Below are 16,008 nucleotides of genomic sequence, written 5' to 3' on the forward strand. Positions count from 1 at the left end.
AAAATAATGTGATAGAAGCCACATGATTGCAGAAAATTCGTCTCAAATAAAGAATAAACCTCACGTACTGCTGATGTAAGCGCATGAGAGAGCCCCACAAATCATCAGCTGTTTACAAAAGTGTAAGCGCTTTGTGTTCAAGTCCAAAAGTTGTGTTTAAAACAAAGAAAAATATGAGAAACTATATATAACTTTGTGCAGACAGATTGCAAAAGTTGGACTTTACAGAGGGATGAGATTTATAGGCGTTTTTGCATTTGAACCCTGCAGGCAGGCTAAACCCTGCAGAGAACACAACTGGTATATGAGTGCCAGGTGGCATTTGAGCAAATGGAAACATTTGATTCGTTCTCAGAAAATTTAAATGTTTAAAAACTTAGGAGCAACACTTATTAATGCAGACTGTCCCAGCAATCGCGCGAGTTTCAGAATGAAGGACATAAATCTGTAGGCTTAGTATCAGCAATTAAGACCATGCCAAAAACACAGCCATTCAAGGCACACGTGTCCTGTGCTCCAGCAGAGGTTGGGTGGGCAGAGGTGGATATTTTCCCACAGTCGCTCCTTTTGCAGCTTAGACAAGGCATCAGGCTCTAGATGTTCTTTTTGGAATATCTTCAAGTCACCAACAAAGAAAGAATTATCCCCCTCCTCTCCACGCCTGGCTTTTATCCAAATGGAGTTTTCTTTATTCCCTTTATTCATTCTCAGAAGAAATCATGGGGACATTGCTACACAATCATGAATTAGTCAGATTAAATAATGTCTTCTGTAGCAAGTGGGTGCGATCGTGACCATTAATTGCTGCCAGAAGAGTATTCACTGGATTTCTTTAGATTTACTAACTGATTTTGCATATTGTCCTGCTTCGTTTTGTGACTGAGACTTTGTCTGTTGTCTGCTGTGTATATTACTGCTAGTCTAAGGAGAATAAAAGTCCAAAAATATTCATTTTACAAAACATATTTAATAACATTTTACAGAATGAACTGACATAAAACATATCTGTGTGGTTGGCTCTCAGGAGCAGCTTTATACACATTCTAGTCAACTTTACAAAAAGCTATGCTGTTAACCAGCATATGAGAATTAGCTATAAAATAACAAACGTGTCCTCATGCAGGTCAAAGCAGCATTAGTCTAATTTTTTACCATTAGATAACCTGTGTTATCCAACAGTAAATAAGATGGTTTATTCATTTAGATGCCAAAAGACTAAGAGCTGATCTTTTGCTGCTTACAAAGCTAATGTGATTTATATGTCATATGCAAGTAGCCATCCACTCTCATCCAATTTACAGACATCGAAAAGCTTTACCACTTAGTGACAGATTATCCCCGATCATTGCTCCATTCAGACGCGATGGAGTTCAGCTGGGCTTCAAAGCTGCTCTTTAATGCATACTTCAATGCCCCAGTTTTGTCTTACTGCCCATTACAGCACAGAACGTTTTTAGGTATCAAGGTGTCAAGCACGTAGATCTACTTTCTGAAGCGCTTGAACAGTGGATGAACGCTTTTGCCCGCTGCAAGGGCTTTGCTGCTTCTGCTCTGATATTCCATGTAGATGGTGTCATCTGCTCCGGACATGGAGCTCATGGTGCCGGTTCGCCTTGAGAACTGATCAGGAAACATAGAGAAAGAAGAAGTGAGAGTAATGAAATGTACAAAATACGCAAGTTACCATCAGCAGGGGTGGGGAGCACAGAGTAACTCATGACATAGTGCAAAAAATAATAATAATAATAATAATAATAATAATGACAAAGATATTATTGTACAGCAAATCGGTGAGCATTACAGCAATACAACAATATTTGTGTAGGGAAGAGGGGGTGGTGAACTTTCATTAACCTTCATTTGGTAGGCCCATAAGGAGTGATTTCAAAGTGACTCTGCAGTGTCAATATTTTGTTGACCCTCCAAACATCCTTTCTCTACAAATGTCTTAACAGCTGGTGAAAGTCCTCACCTGAGGTCGTGCGCCCACCTCCCCTGCCACCACCTCCTCCTCGGCATCTATGTCAGAAGCAGCGAGGACCTTCTGAAGCAGCTGCTGTTGCTCATCTCTGGTGGAGAACATCAAGTCCTCTTCCTCCATACCTGCCAGCTTTGTGATTACCTGTCACAGAGGAGGAAGAGCACCACTTAGAAATCCTATTCGCACATGAAGAAGACTGAAAGGTGTGTCATGAATGAAATAAACATCATTAACACGGGTGGGAGGGTGTGATAACTAGTGATGAGACGTTCTGTATCGAGGCTTCAAAGCTTGTGTCGAGTAATGGAGGGGGCGTTTCTGCGATGCGCGTAACGAGGCTTGCTTCGTTTATGGGAGGAGCTGAAAATGATGACGTCCGAAGCCTCGCTGCCCGGCTGTACCACGTGACTGGTTCAGGAAGTGGTTCGAACTTTGCCGCGAGCTATGACAGAGATATAAACCCCTCAGACTTCATTCAAAATGTGGGTGTTTGATGGAGAGTTGCGGTTAGTGAGAGTTTGGAGACAGTTTGGAGACAGTTTGGAGGTTTATGAGAGTGAGGAGAGAAAGTCAGGAGAGAATGGAGCCAGCTAAGAAGAGGAGGATGTCCTCCCCTGTGTGGGGACATTTTGATCTTATTCCTCCCAACAAAGTATGTAAATTTCTACAGAAGATGTATTTTCATAATACTGATGGTGCAATACAATTTATGTTAAGCTGTCTTTACTTTTGTACAAGGTGAAGTGTTTGCTATGTGCCAGGGAGCTGGGATACAACAACACCACCTCATCCATGCTTAGGCACTACAGAGCTTTGCATGAGAATAAGGGAAACACCGATTGTGGAGCAAGACCAGGTGAGCCATCAAATGCAATGATAATATAGCATGCTGTAATGTTACTAAATGATATAACAATATTATACAACTGTAATAAGTTACATGTGTGATATTTATATTTGTGCTTTGTCTTTATTGTCTTTCCTCAGGAGAACAATCTCAAATAGATGAAGACCTGGTTAGCATGGTGATTGAGGACTCCCAGCCATTTAGCATTGTGGAGGACAAAGGATTTAAAAGATTTGTTAAATCATTAAATCCTAGCTATGTTCTCCCCACTAAAAAGGCCATAAAAGCAGTGAAAATTTAGTTTTTACTGAATAAAATGTGAACAGGCAGGACTGAGGCCTCAGTGTGTCCATACCTCAACGTTACAAAAGCACAAAGACTGTCCACACCCCAACCACACCTCACCTCACAGTAAATGATCATTTCCATTTTAAGCATTTCCAAATAATCATTTTCCATACTGCCAGCATAAATATACACAGTATACTGCCATCACTACAATATACATGTTTTACACACTCCTTTTGTTGTTGACATTTATAGGCTGTGTGCAAAATGCCACACTCTTCAAATTCATGGCAACTAATATTTTTACGTCCAGTAGATGTCCTACTAGAGCAAATGAAGCTTCAAGACACTTTGCGCTGGGGTGAACCACTTGGATGAAAAGCTTCAGTGCTTCATGAAGCTTCATCTGCCCATCACTAGTGATAACAGTTAAGGGACTGATTTTCCACTTTACTGTGAACCTTTCAGCTGCTGTAAGACTTTGCAGGCACTTTGTTATTCAAATACAATTCAATGAATGTGCCTCTAAAGTCAGAGAAGTAGTCTTTTCTCTTGTTCTATCTTTGTTTTGTCCATGTAAACCAGGGGTGGGCAATTCCAGGCCCCGAGGGCCGGTGTCCTGCAGGTTTTAGATCTCACCTTGGGTCATCACACCTGAATCACATGATTAGTTCGTTACCAGGCCTCTGGAGAACTTCAGGACATGTTGATGAGCAAATTTAGCCATTTAAATCAGCTGTGTTGGTTCAAAGACACATCTAAAACCTGCAGGGACACCGGCCCTCAAGGCCTGGAGTTGCCCACCCCTGATATAAACAAACCTACGCTTGACTGCTGCCAGAATTGCTTAAAGGTCTTGATTTTCAGTGTGTGTCTTGGAATTCTTCTCACAACATACGCCACCAGACAGACAGGAAACAATGAAACCAAATTCTTTAAAATATGTAACATCAGGCTCAAACTTGTTTGGGCAAACTATAATTGAAGCTGCTACTATGACAAAACAAAATGAAACTGGGACATTCAGATTTTGTTCCATAAGTCAAAAATCTTCATTCATATAAGTTTAATTGTACAATACTCAAATGAGAATTTCCACTTTGCAATATCCAGTCAGATAACAGTTTACATCCATTTTTGTTCAGACTAGACCATGATATCATGATTTTGTCTCCTTAAACTGGATAAGCAGGAGAAAATGGTTGGATAAGGGGATATTTGTGCCGAAGTTTGTTAAAATGGTCGAAATAGAATCCACGAAATGTTTAGCAAATGTGTTTTCTGACGCCACACAAATTATGTTAACCACAAAATTCTTTGACATGTTCAAGAGACAGGGATGGACGTACCCTAATGGACCCTCTCGCAATCGGGTGGCTTTCCTATGTTTTGTTAGGCATAGCAGCTTTTTAGAAGACATCATGATTCATTCAATATTTATTTATTTTTTAGCAGCCATTTATGAATGCCGTTCCCCATAAGCCCCAGGTCTTTGAAGGCCGTGGCTTAAGAGGATAGAGAAGAGTGATCACTGAAGAAGGTTTTAGCAGGTTAAGTCTTTCAGTGAGACGGGTAAAATCAAATTACAGGGATTTAAACACTTAACTACTTATTCGTGAGAGCTGTAGTTTTGACTATGCTTGGTCAAAGAATTCAAATTGATATCAGGATATGGAAATAAAAGTCAAGGCTTAATATATTTCAGAAACAGTTGGACTCACTAGATTCAGGAATCGGGTTTTTAAAGGTTAAGTGGCATAAACATTTACCAGCTGTGAGCGCTCATCCTCGCTGTAAACTATCCTTCAAGCTATAACAGTAAACTTCAACAGGAATGGGTCATGACCTTCATGAAAGAAATGTGCACTATGACCATGGTTATAATTAATGATGCACAAATCATATGAGACCGTGTTAAGAAGTTAACAGCACACCTTAAAGCTGTATCCCTGGTCCACGAGAAACCTCTGCCTCTTGGTGGAGTAAGCCATTTCCTGGGTATCCTGGGACACCAGTGAATAGAAGTATGCATTGTACTCTTCTGCCACCATTCCTAAAACGGCAGACAGGGACATTGAAATAAGTGATTTTGCTCACAGACACCAGAAGACAAAATGGTTAGATAAGCAAACAGACCTTTTTTGGCTCTTAAGACTCTCCCAAGCCTCTGGGCCTCCTGTCTGCGTGATCCACCGTGGGACGAGATCTGGATCAGCACATTGGCTTCTGGCAAGTCAAACGAAGTGTCTCCAACCTGCAGAAGAATTCGCAAACGTGCAATTTCACCACTCTGTCACAGTACCAGCATGCATTTACTGTGTAATAAAAGGCAAAATCAAAGTGAGATTTCTCTCACACAAAGACCAAACGCAATGTGAATTATGTGTCAAAATACTTTTTGTAGCTATTGTTACAATATCGTATGGAGAGAAGATTACTGATTATTGCCTTCCTCGGGTAATTACCATTACCCAAGCTTCCAAATGTTTATACGATTGGTTTTAAAAATTGGCAAAATGTTTTGAAAAACCGATTTACTAATTTTGAAGCTCAAGCACACCTGGCTTATGCAGTAGGACAATAATTCCAAACACACCAGCAGGTCCACCTCTGAGTGTGTCAAACAAACAAAAAAGCAAAATGAAGATTTTAAAGTGGCGTAGTCAAAATCCTAACTGAAATCCTATTGAGATGCTTTGGCAAGACCTTAAACAGGCATTCATACTCAAAAACCCTCCAGTGTGACTGAATTAAAACAATTCTGTGGGACAAAATCCTCCATGTGAAATATTCATTGCCAGTTATCGCAAATGCTTAATTGCAATTTTTGGTGCCAAGGGTGGCAAAACCAGTTATTAGGTTTAGAGGGTAATTACCTTGCCCTGTGTAAAAAAGTAAGATAGCTTTCCTTCCTTTAATAAATGAAATCTTAACTCAAAAACTGCATTTTGTATTTACTCAAGTAACTTTTATCTGATATTAAAATTTGCTTGATAATCTGAAACATGTAAGAAACCAGTAAGGGGGCAAATGCTTTTTCACAGCCCTGTAGACTGACTGGTTTACCTTTGAGATGAAAATGGTGTTGATCTTGGGGTTGTGTTTGAAGTTCTGTAAAATCTGCATTCGCTCCCCCTGAGAGGTCGGACCGTAGATGTAAGGCCTTGGGGAGAAAGTGAAAATTTGTTAAAACAATTGCAACCTGAAACACAGAAGGAGCTTCTCTTTTTGTCAGTAACTTACTTGTTGAGACGAATGGCATATTCTTTCAAGGCAAACACGTTATCAGCAAACACAATGATTTTGTCATTCCGTCGCTCATGGAAGCGAATGAGAAACTGACACGCACGGAACTTATTGGGGTTCATCGTGTAAAGCAGGATCCGCTTCTTCGTCTTAATGGCAACGTACTCTCTGTAAAACTCCGGAGACATCGGGCACCACACCTGAAGAACAGGCATGCCAGTCACACTGATGATGATACTCAAAGCATACTGTAACATGAATACAGTTAAAAGGCTTTGCTTTTACATTTGAAGCTGCCCTAACACATTTAGTTTTGAATTTGACAAGTAACATCATAATCAACAGTGACAACTAACATCAATCAATGTGCGGGGGAATAGATGTGCAAATTTGCACATCTTGAGCACATCATAAAGTTGCAATATAATTAAATACGAAAAAGACACAATTGTTACCATCTTAAACTGAACTTTACCAGAAAAAATAGTTTTATTAGTTTGTATGATGAAATGATTTATTAATTACTTTAGATTTTTTTGCTTTATCAGTTACATAATGATAATTAAAATGAATTTTGAATTACATCGGCCAGTTCTAGACCAGAACCACAATGTATATGTCCATAATATCGCATTACGGATTCATCTATAAAGTGAATGCAGAAAAAAAAAAGGCTGCTTATTTATTAAATCTATTTTATAATCGAATATCTTATTTCTACTGTTATACTGCAAGACTCACCTCTGCACACTGGACTTTAGCAATGTAGCCATTGTTCTGCAGTTCCATCCAGTTGGCCTCGTATAGCTTTGGTCCAATTAGGAAATTGAGGTCCACAATCTTATCATCCTCTCTGACCAATGTGGCAGTGAGGCCAAGTTTGCAGTGGGCCTGGACTATAGTCAGGACACGACGAAACATCCTTGCTACAGGCAAAGAAAGTTTTAAGTTAGGATGGAGACTAATCGCACCAAAATATTCTGTCTGGTTCACTGCATGTAAAAGAAATACTTATAAATATACGGATATATTTAGGATAACACAAAAACAACTCACCAGGGATAGTGTGAACTTCATCCAGTATGATGAGACCCCACTCTTGGCTCCGCATCCACTCCATGACCCTTTCAGCTTCCCAGGAGCGCTTGGTGGTGTGACCCAGCATGGAGTAGGTGCTGATGGCCACCGAGCAACCTATAGGCTTGTCCTTCGCATCAGAAGTGAAGCGGCAGATCTGAGAGTCGTCAATAGTGGACCACATCTTGAACTGGGACTTCCACTGCTCCACAGATACAGAGGAATTACCCAGCACCAGGCAGCGTTTGCGCACCGTGCAGGCCGCTGTCACCCCGACCAGGGATTTACCCGCTCCTGTAAAACAAAGATAGGATAAACATTATTGAGACACACGAGTGTCTTACACATAGGTTTGATGAAATGAAAAGATAGTCTCAAGTGTCTTTTAGAGTATACTACAACGCTGGAATAAAAATTTGCCTCTTTATATATATTATACTAAACATTCTGTCCTTTATGACAACAGTAAATCCACTATCTCACCACATGGCAGCACAATGACTCCTGAGCGGGCGCGACCGTTTCCAAACATTTTGCGTAGACTCTTTTCCTGATAGGGCCTCAATACAGCCGTGGGCTTAAGGTCTATGTTGATGTCGGGGTTGACTGTGTCATTGCGGAAGTCGTACTCTGCCAGGAGGGGGTACTCCAGCTGAATACAACGCTTCTGCAGCTCTTCAATCATCTCCTGCACCACAATAAAAAAAGAACAGAGTAGAGTTTAGTGTGGGGATTTAAAATATTTCATTGGCTTTTTAAAGAAATGATCTTACTTTGTTAAAATGAAGTCATGAAACATAAGCTTTTATTGATCAAGGGAAAAGCAGTTCCCAAACTTCACCCAGTTTTATAACCTAATAACTGACTTACTTCTGATGATTTGGGGACCAATAGCAAAAATTTAAACACCAACACTGTTGCAAGAAAATACGTTTAAATCTGTATGTTTAAAAGCTTTAAATATTGGCCGGCAATAATATTAAGTATGTGGCAGCGTTACAGGGGGAAAAAAATAATCAGGTATGTACCTGGCGAATTTCGAAGGACACAGTCTGAGTCTCCTCTTCCTCCTCTTCTTCTTTATCCATCTGCTCATAGTAGCTGAAGATGTCCTCAGGGACCTGCTGGGTTGAGGTTTCCCCATCGCTGGGCTGCTGTGAGCTGGAAGTGCCTTCTTTTTCTTGAACAGACTTAGAAATCTGTCAGAAAGAGGAACTTAAATTCAAATATGTGATTGATCAGAGAAACTTTTTTTATTAAACATATGAATATAAAAGAACAGTCTTTTTTATTAGTGCTATTTTACACATTAGTTTGAGCTTAAAAAAAATGTTCATTTGCACACCGCTGACTTGCTGTGGATGACTTCAGTAATAAGCTCAGCATCTGTTCCATCTGCAGCGCGGAGACGACATTCACGGATCACATTGTCTTGCAGAAGTCGCTGGATCACATCAGGGAAGGCACTCTCAACAAAATACCTGAGCGTGGATTGCAATCGGAGCTTATGAAAAGTGCTAAGAGTGCTACTGATGCAAAGTGTGAAGAAACCATTTTTAAAATTACCTATTGTGCTTGAGCACCAGCTTGACTTTGCCGTAGCTCACTGTGCAGAGCTGAGAAGAAGAGAGAGATCAGATTTGCATATCACGACAAAAAACAGTGCTTTCAGCAATGTTCAGCCTTCGGCAGTATTCCTCAAAACACCAAATACTCCCAGTAAGACCTTTATGAATTGCACGATTCCATCAGGTACAGATGTCTTGCTGAGCTTCTGCAGATACTCCACAATATCAGAGGTCTGGAGCCCCACACTGACAGCTGCATATAAGGAGTAGGCAGTTAGCTTGTACTCATGGATATGGTTAGGTCTGCATACTGGCTCTGCAATGGCCACCAAGAAATCCTGGGCATATTTATACACTGGAGAAAAAGCTTCCAGAAAGATGTGTCCATCTGGAGCCTGCAGGAGAGAAAGGAAACAGAAAAAACAAGATAAGAGAGAACTACATACATCTCGCACATAAAAGTGGAAGGACACCAAAGCTTTTTAAATTTAAGTGAGGAAATCAACAACCCAAGCACATCTTACCACCCAGAGTGGACGTGAGGAGTGATCATTTTTTAACAGCATCTGAGCACGGTAATCTTTGGCTCCATATTCATCTAGTTTTGTACTAGACTCGTCCACTTGTTTTCCTGCAGCAGCAGGTATGGCCTCTTGAGACTCGCTCCCCACCGCCTCTTCTTCGTCATCTTCTTCCTCATAGAAACGCTTCTTGGACTTTTTTTCTGATTCCCAAAGGATACAAACATGAGTATGCAACTATTCATAGGCATAAAAAAAAGGTTCACAAACGATCAGGCTGAAACAGGGATGAATGTAACGATATGAGAACTGAGGCAGAAAGTGTGGCTGCAGGCGTGCTAATGTACTAGCTTCTACATCCTTGATCTAATGGTCTTTATCTGGAACTGTTAACCTTTACAAAAGCACAGAATAATTACTGGAAATGTTCAGAGTCCAAGAAGAAAAGTACAATGCTTCTTATCACTTAGTTAGCTAGCTTAATGGCTAATTATATAGGTCAAAACACAGGATTAGCAACGTACCCCGATCTCCTTTGTCCTTTTTACCCATTTTAACCGCTTTTAAATGGGTAATAGCTCAAACTAAGCCCGATATGACTGCATAACAACCAAATATCCTCCCGAAATTTCTAAGACAAACTGACCGGTGTGGGTCAGGCTGCTGGTGTTGCGCGTCAAAACTCCCGCAGAAAACACTTCCGGTTTGAAATGTCAAAATAAAATCCTCTTCGTATCCTCTTCGTACAGTTAAAAAACAACTTGAGAAATTAACTGTTTTTAGATGATATGAAAGATTTTTTAATTTGTGTTCTGAGATTTCTTGATGTCTCCTTTTCTGTGTTTGTGTGTGTTTTTTGTTTTATTTTGTTTTGTTTGCAGGGATGTTACACAAAAAACACAATGTTGACTCAGTATTGAACGACACAATCAAAAACAATCTAGAAAAGTTTTTCATATCGAATAAATGACAGAAACGTTCATGTATTTCTGATTTATGTCCTCTCTAGGTTGATACCAATAAATTATTAATTAATTAATTAAAAAAAAAAAAAAGCTAGCCACTCCGTGTTTACTTCCTCGTTCAAAGGTCAATCTGATTCCTACGGGTTTCCTTAATCTGTTGGAAGGTATCTGTCTGATTTAACCAGAAATTGCTGCAGCTACGTGACTGATTTATTACCCAGAGTTGAATATGTCGTCTGATAAACAAATTGGACCCGCTTTACCGCCGACGTTTAGAAAGGAGAGCTCTGAAGACTATGATTATGAAGACGAATGTAAGTGAAACTATATGTTTACCACTCGTTTACTTTGACTCCTGCATTCGTAGTGCTTTTGTCCGATTGTTTTTTTATTGCGGTCTTCAGTTTTCTTCTTCAAACTCTGCAGTGGTTGGCCCTGCTTTACCGCCCGGTTATAAACGGGGAGAACCGTCGAGCTCCTCTGATGAGAGTGAGCAGGAGGTAGCGGTGAAAAGAGTCAAAACAGGACACGCCGGTGAAGAAAGAGCCGCAGAGTGGGTTCCCTGTTGAATTACAGCTAAAATACAGGAAATGTCTCGATAAACAAAACACTGACATATGTCTTCTGAACAGGGTGAGCACAGAAGACGATGATGGTTTCTTTGGACCAGCTCTGCCGCCAGGATTTAAGAAACGTCCGAGTTCACCAGATGTGTGAGCAAATTTATCCTATAAATTAAATCCTATAAAGAAAAAAAAAACGGAGTGGAATCAATAAGCTGAGGATCATCATGAAAACTGTAACTTTACTTTGTTCTCTCAGGCCGCCTGTGCTGGGACCGGCTCTACCTCCTGGGTTTCGCAGAGCACAACATGAAGACAATGATGGTGAAGATGCAGACAGTTGTCCAGGGCCTGCCTTGCCTCCAGGCTACCAAGCCGAACCCTCCAGCAGCGAAGGAGAAGATGAGGATGTAATTGGACCAATGCCGGCCAACGGGCCGATTCAGGACACTATGGCTCAGGACATTGAGCGTAGAGCACAAAGGATGAAAGAGAAGCTGACAGAAGACGTAAGCCCTAATCCCTGACACTATACACCACAGGTGTCGAACTCCAGGCCTCAAGTGTCCTCCAGGTTTTAGATGTATTCTTGATCCAAGACAGCTGATTTAAATGGCTAAATTACCTCTTCAACATGTCTTGAAGTTCTCCAGAAGCCTGTTAATGAACTAATCATTTGATTCAGGTGTGTTGACCTTGGGTGAGATCTAAAACCTGCAGGACACCGGCCCTCGAGGCCTGGAGTTTGACACCCCTGCTATACACTGTACGGTTCAATCAGCTTAATCCATGCATAAAAAGCGACAGAAAGACTAACCGTATTTTAAGGTGTTAGGATTTCTTCTTTCTCTGATCACCCTTTTAAAGTTTTAACGTTTTTTTTTTCTGTGTGTGTGCATGTCAACAGGATGCTCCTGAGGTGCTGAACAGAGAAACATGGATGACTGAGCTCCCGCCAGAACTGCAGCATATTGGCTTGGGGGCTCGAACTTTTAAGAAAAGGTCAGGTCCCGAAAATGCTGACCGCTCAATTTGGACGGATACACCAGCAGACAGGGAGCGCAAAGCCAGGGTATTTAATGAAAACAGGTTTACTTTTTATTTGTTACATATTTTTGCCTCTATCTCATTCGTCTGTTGGTCTTTACCAATAGGAACGTCTTGAGGGAAAGAAGAAGGGTGAAGCAGAGAAAGACAGTGTCCCACATGTTTCTCACAAAGACTTGGAAATGGCAGAGAAAGTGTCCAAGTATAATGTAAGTGGTTGTACTTAATTTTTCACATCTCTTAAATGTTCCCGTTTAGCAGAGTATGCATTTTTGTTCACATTAAGTTCAGGACTAAAATTTCTGTACATGTCACTAATTATTAGGATTCTAAACGTGCGGAGTCTCTGATGAGCCTTCACACAAAGAAGATGAAGGAGAAGGCGAAGGAGAAAGCTGACCAGCCAGTCGAGAGGAGACCATTTGATCGTGACGCAGACCTGCAAGTGAACCGCTTTGATGAAGCGCAGAAGCAGCGGCTGCTGAAGAAGTCTCAGGAACTGAACACACGGTTCTCCCACAGCAAGGAGCGAATGTTCCTTTAACAAACTGAAAATGTCAAAAATGTGTAAAAATACATTTTCCTTTAGACTTCATAGAGTATGGTCTAAGCTTTGTTGGTCTATGAAACTGGAGTTTAACACACAATAGTTTGTGTAAATGACAGGACGCCATTGTTATAACAGATGTTTTAAAGTCATTCAATCTGTTATAAAACAGCAGCTATTTGAGCTTTTAGAGTTATAGAATAAATGAAAACAATTCAAATGTTCTTCCTGCAGAACGTCAGCTTATATTTTTAGATTGGACTGTTTGTACAGGTAACATCCAGATCAATCACATGACTCTTGGTAAATTTAGTTGCTATGAATGGTGTCAGATCGAATGTCATTTTCAGTTTTGGTGTGCTGAAATTTTGTGTAAAACTCAGACTTTGTACTTAGGGATGGTAAAGGAGAGATGAGAAACAGTTTAGCCTAAGTGTTTATGTGTGGTTTTAATTAAAATGGGGGATAGTGCAGTATAATACTGGGTTAGATAATGTTTTATTTAATGCCATTATACAAATATCTTCAGTCTTTTTTGGACTACCTATTAAAGAGAGAAAAATACTTTCTCGATTCAAAGTACTTCATTTTTTTGGCTCCTTAAATATTTTTCTGTTTTTTGTTTTGTTTGTTCTAAATGCAAAAAGTGAACATTTTAAACCTAACTGACATTTTGGCATCTAGACATAAAAGGCTCAAATCTTTACATTAATGCACTCTACATCTGTGATTGATTCCTTTTAAGCTTTTTCTGAAACTCCTATAAAATGTGTTGTACTGCTATTGCAACTTTAAACTGTATATTAAACTTTTATAAACTACAAACTTTTACAAAAACACTTTCTTGGCATGTTGTGTTTCTTTATTAACGCACCTATTTTTAGTAACCAGCATTTAAGTCATACGCCGTAGTAATGGTTGTAAAAAATTGGGGCTCTTCAGAGTCGCTATATATGCATATTGCATTTATGCATGCGTTTGGCGGTAGCATTGATCGAGATCCCAGTCATCATTTTAAAATATTTGAAGCAGAATGCAGGCGTGTGGCTCATTAAAGTACATATACGCTCTCTGTAATAACATTAGGTAATTGGATGTAAGGAGAACGACTAATTTAACCAGCTAAGGCTAATGTTGCTTTCAATTTGCTTCAGATGACTGAGCTGAGAGTGACGTCACTGCTGAGTTGAGCGTGATCCAGCATTAAAGTTCAAAAAGCATGAAAACAGGATTTGTTTGACTTCTTAGCCAGGTTAAGCCATTCGTGTATTACTACAGTGTTTGCATTTTGCACTTAAACACTGCTGCACGTTCATTTAAAAGAGTCTGGTCAGTGCCTATGGCTTTAAGTTGGGGCAATGAAACAATAAACATACAGGCTCAAACATATAGATTGACTCACTTAAAACCTAATAAGTGATACTGATGGTTCTACAGTTTCATTTAACTTGACAGGTTCCTATTAACTTCTTATTAGTGATCGTGATTGACTTATTGACAAGGAACTCTGTCAGGCTCCAAAGAGGATAATTGTAGATTTACACAAGTAGGAACCGTTTCTAAATACCTACAGATTCCAAGATCATCAGTTCAAAAGGCACAGAGCTAGAGGCTGCTCGGTATCAATCGGCTCTCTGAAATTATTTCACTGCCTTCTCTGATGTGGACCCAACTCTGCCAACATTACCTCAAACTGCCTCATTGACATCCTGAAATAAGAAAGCAGTTGTGATGCAGCGTCAACTTCTGGATCAAACCATGAAAATCTCCCTGCTGCTGCCTTTTCATGAAAACTAGATGAACCAACAATCTCAGTTTCTTCCTTTTCTTGTTTAGAAACATCAGGACCACATCAGAAAACATCAGGAATTTTATGTCGTCTCTTTGCACTGCGTTAGGTGTGTAATGGCCTTTTTTTCGGATATGTAACCATGGTGCCAAGGTTTGGAAGAAAACATTCACACTCATGTGAGCAGAAATTGGTTAGGATGCTCCATGGAGGAACCATGGAGCCACCAAGGCTCAAGGCTGCCACACCCTATCACATGCTTTCTCTAGATCCACAAAGACACAGCACAGCTCATTCTGACCTTCTCTTTATTTGTCCATCATCAACTCCTGAAGCAAACAGTGCATCTGATCATGCTAAACAGTTAGGATGGCCACTGTCCTCTCTCCTAGACAGCACCACAGGTTTGGCGTTAGGACCAAACACCTTTCCACTCTTCATCCTCTTCATAGCTGCCCTCGCTTTCTCCTTATTAATCATCTGCACTTCCTGATTCACTAACTATCTTACTTACATACTCTTTCTCTGATTTTCTTAATTGATGAGCTCCTCAAAAGACTCATTTCATTTTCTCAGCACACTCCCTTCACTTGCTAATACATATCCATCTTATTTCAATCTCTACCCTTTACCATCCTAACCTGCTGTACAGCCTTTCCAGCTCAAGTGCTCTGTCTAGACAATCAGTACAAGTCTATTCTTTGTCTTTCCTTACTAACCAGGTTCACATGCAACTCACTATACAAGTGTTTTCTCTTGCTTTTCTTGCATACACATTTGTCCATAAAAAAGGGGAAAAAACGAAAAAAGTTCAAAAGAAAAAGCAAAAGAAAAGCAAAATATGTGTATTGTCATTTTTCACAAAAGACCAATAGACCATCAAAAACTTAATATAAAAAATGGGGAAAATTGGATAGTTTATAATTATGTTTCAGACCGAATTACCCATTGACCTCAAGTGGGTTGGTCAGGGATAGCCAGCTGGCCAGATGTGGCCAGCGAGTTATACAATACACAGCTCCAGTCTAAAGTGTAATACAGATGACTATTATTATTATCTTTTTTTTTTTTTTTTTTTTTATTGACATTTTAGAATCACTATACAATACCATCAACTTCAGCTATCTTTCAGTACATATATTTTTTTATTTTTTTCTATATTTAAACAACTAAAATATCCATACAATAAGAATGAAAGAAGAAGAAGAAAAGAAAAAGAAGCAAAACAGGAAACAACAAACAACATAAATAAAAAATACATAAGGAAAAAGAAAAAGGAAAGAAAAATAAATAAATAAATATAGGGAGTGTGTTTTTATTTCCATTAATGTAACTAATATTTCCTCTAGTCTTCTAGTAGTTAACAAAGTCAAAATCTAAAGCAAAAGCAAAAACTGGCCTGCGTTTTCTAATGTAGTCCATCCATTTCTTCCATTGTGATACAAACAGGTCCCTCTTGTAGTTCACATCTGCTGTCATTTTCTCCATTCTGTAAATGTCCAATGTGATGTTCATCCACATGTTTATAGTTGGGCTCTCTGAAGAAAGCCATTTTTTTGTGATGGCTTT

General features: G+C 39.7%; 2 protein-coding genes across 3 annotated transcripts; one reads left to right on the top strand and one right to left on the bottom strand.

The window, feature by feature from the left end:
- Positions 1-947: 947 nt before the first annotated feature.
- On the bottom strand, positions 948-10,229 carry ercc3 (excision repair cross-complementation group 3). Its single transcript, XM_084933838.1, has 15 exons — positions 10,053-10,229; positions 9,532-9,731; positions 9,166-9,402; positions 9,006-9,055; positions 8,785-8,920; positions 8,468-8,638; positions 7,923-8,127; positions 7,419-7,733; positions 7,104-7,288; positions 6,360-6,562; positions 6,183-6,279; positions 5,253-5,370; positions 5,051-5,169; positions 1,973-2,122; positions 948-1,620 (listed from the first exon to the last, which is right to left on the bottom strand). Exons 1-15 carry the CDS (start codon positions 10,078-10,080, stop codon positions 1,483-1,485), a joined length of 2,352 nt encoding a protein of 783 aa, XP_084789964.1. The 5' UTR covers positions 10,081-10,229; the 3' UTR covers positions 948-1,482.
- Positions 10,230-10,608: 379 nt separating this feature from the next.
- gpalpp1 (GPALPP motifs containing 1) lies at positions 10,609-13,489 on the top strand. Of its 2 annotated transcripts, none has more exons than XM_084935088.1 (7): positions 10,609-10,807; positions 10,920-11,046; positions 11,126-11,206; positions 11,316-11,565; positions 11,964-12,128; positions 12,211-12,312; positions 12,429-13,489. In XM_084935088.1, the coding sequence occupies exons 1-7, from the start codon at positions 10,723-10,725 to the stop codon at positions 12,645-12,647; spliced, it is 1,029 nt and encodes a 342-aa protein (XP_084791214.1). In that variant the 5' UTR covers positions 10,609-10,722; the 3' UTR covers positions 12,648-13,489. The 2 variants fall into 2 exon arrangements, with proteins under 2 accessions (XP_084791214.1, XP_084792086.1); XM_084935960.1 differs by having other exon boundaries at positions 10,724-10,807; positions 10,898-11,046.
- Positions 13,490-16,008: the final 2,519 nt, after the last annotated feature.

Source organism: Perissodus microlepis, chromosome 1, assembly GCF_051167445.1.
Source record: "Perissodus microlepis isolate ML-2025 ecotype Zambia chromosome 1, ASM5116744v1, whole genome shotgun sequence".
Lineage (NCBI taxonomy): Eukaryota > Metazoa > Chordata > Actinopteri > Cichliformes > Cichlidae > Perissodus > Perissodus microlepis.

Coding starts and splice junctions, on each gene's coding strand:
- ercc3 (XM_084933838.1), bottom strand. CDS start 10,080: ATGGGTAAAAAGGACAAAGGAGATCGGG. Junction 8,128..8,467: donor TGTCCTTCGAAATTCGCCAG/GTACATACCTGA, acceptor ATTGTGGTGCAG/GAGATGATTGAAGAGCTGCA. Junction 7,734..7,922: donor AGTCATTGTGCTGCCATGTG/GTGAGATAGTGG, acceptor TTTGTTTTACAG/GAGCGGGTAAATCCCTGGTC.
- gpalpp1 (XM_084935088.1), top strand. CDS start 10,723: ATGTCGTCTGATAAACAAATTGGACCCGCTTTACCGCCGACGTTTAGA. Junction 11,566..11,963: donor AAGAGAAGCTGACAGAAGAC/GTAAGCCCTAAT, acceptor GCATGTCAACAG/GATGCTCCTGAGGTGCTGAA. Junction 12,129..12,210: donor ACAGGGAGCGCAAAGCCAGG/GTATTTAATGAA, acceptor CTTTACCAATAG/GAACGTCTTGAGGGAAAGAA.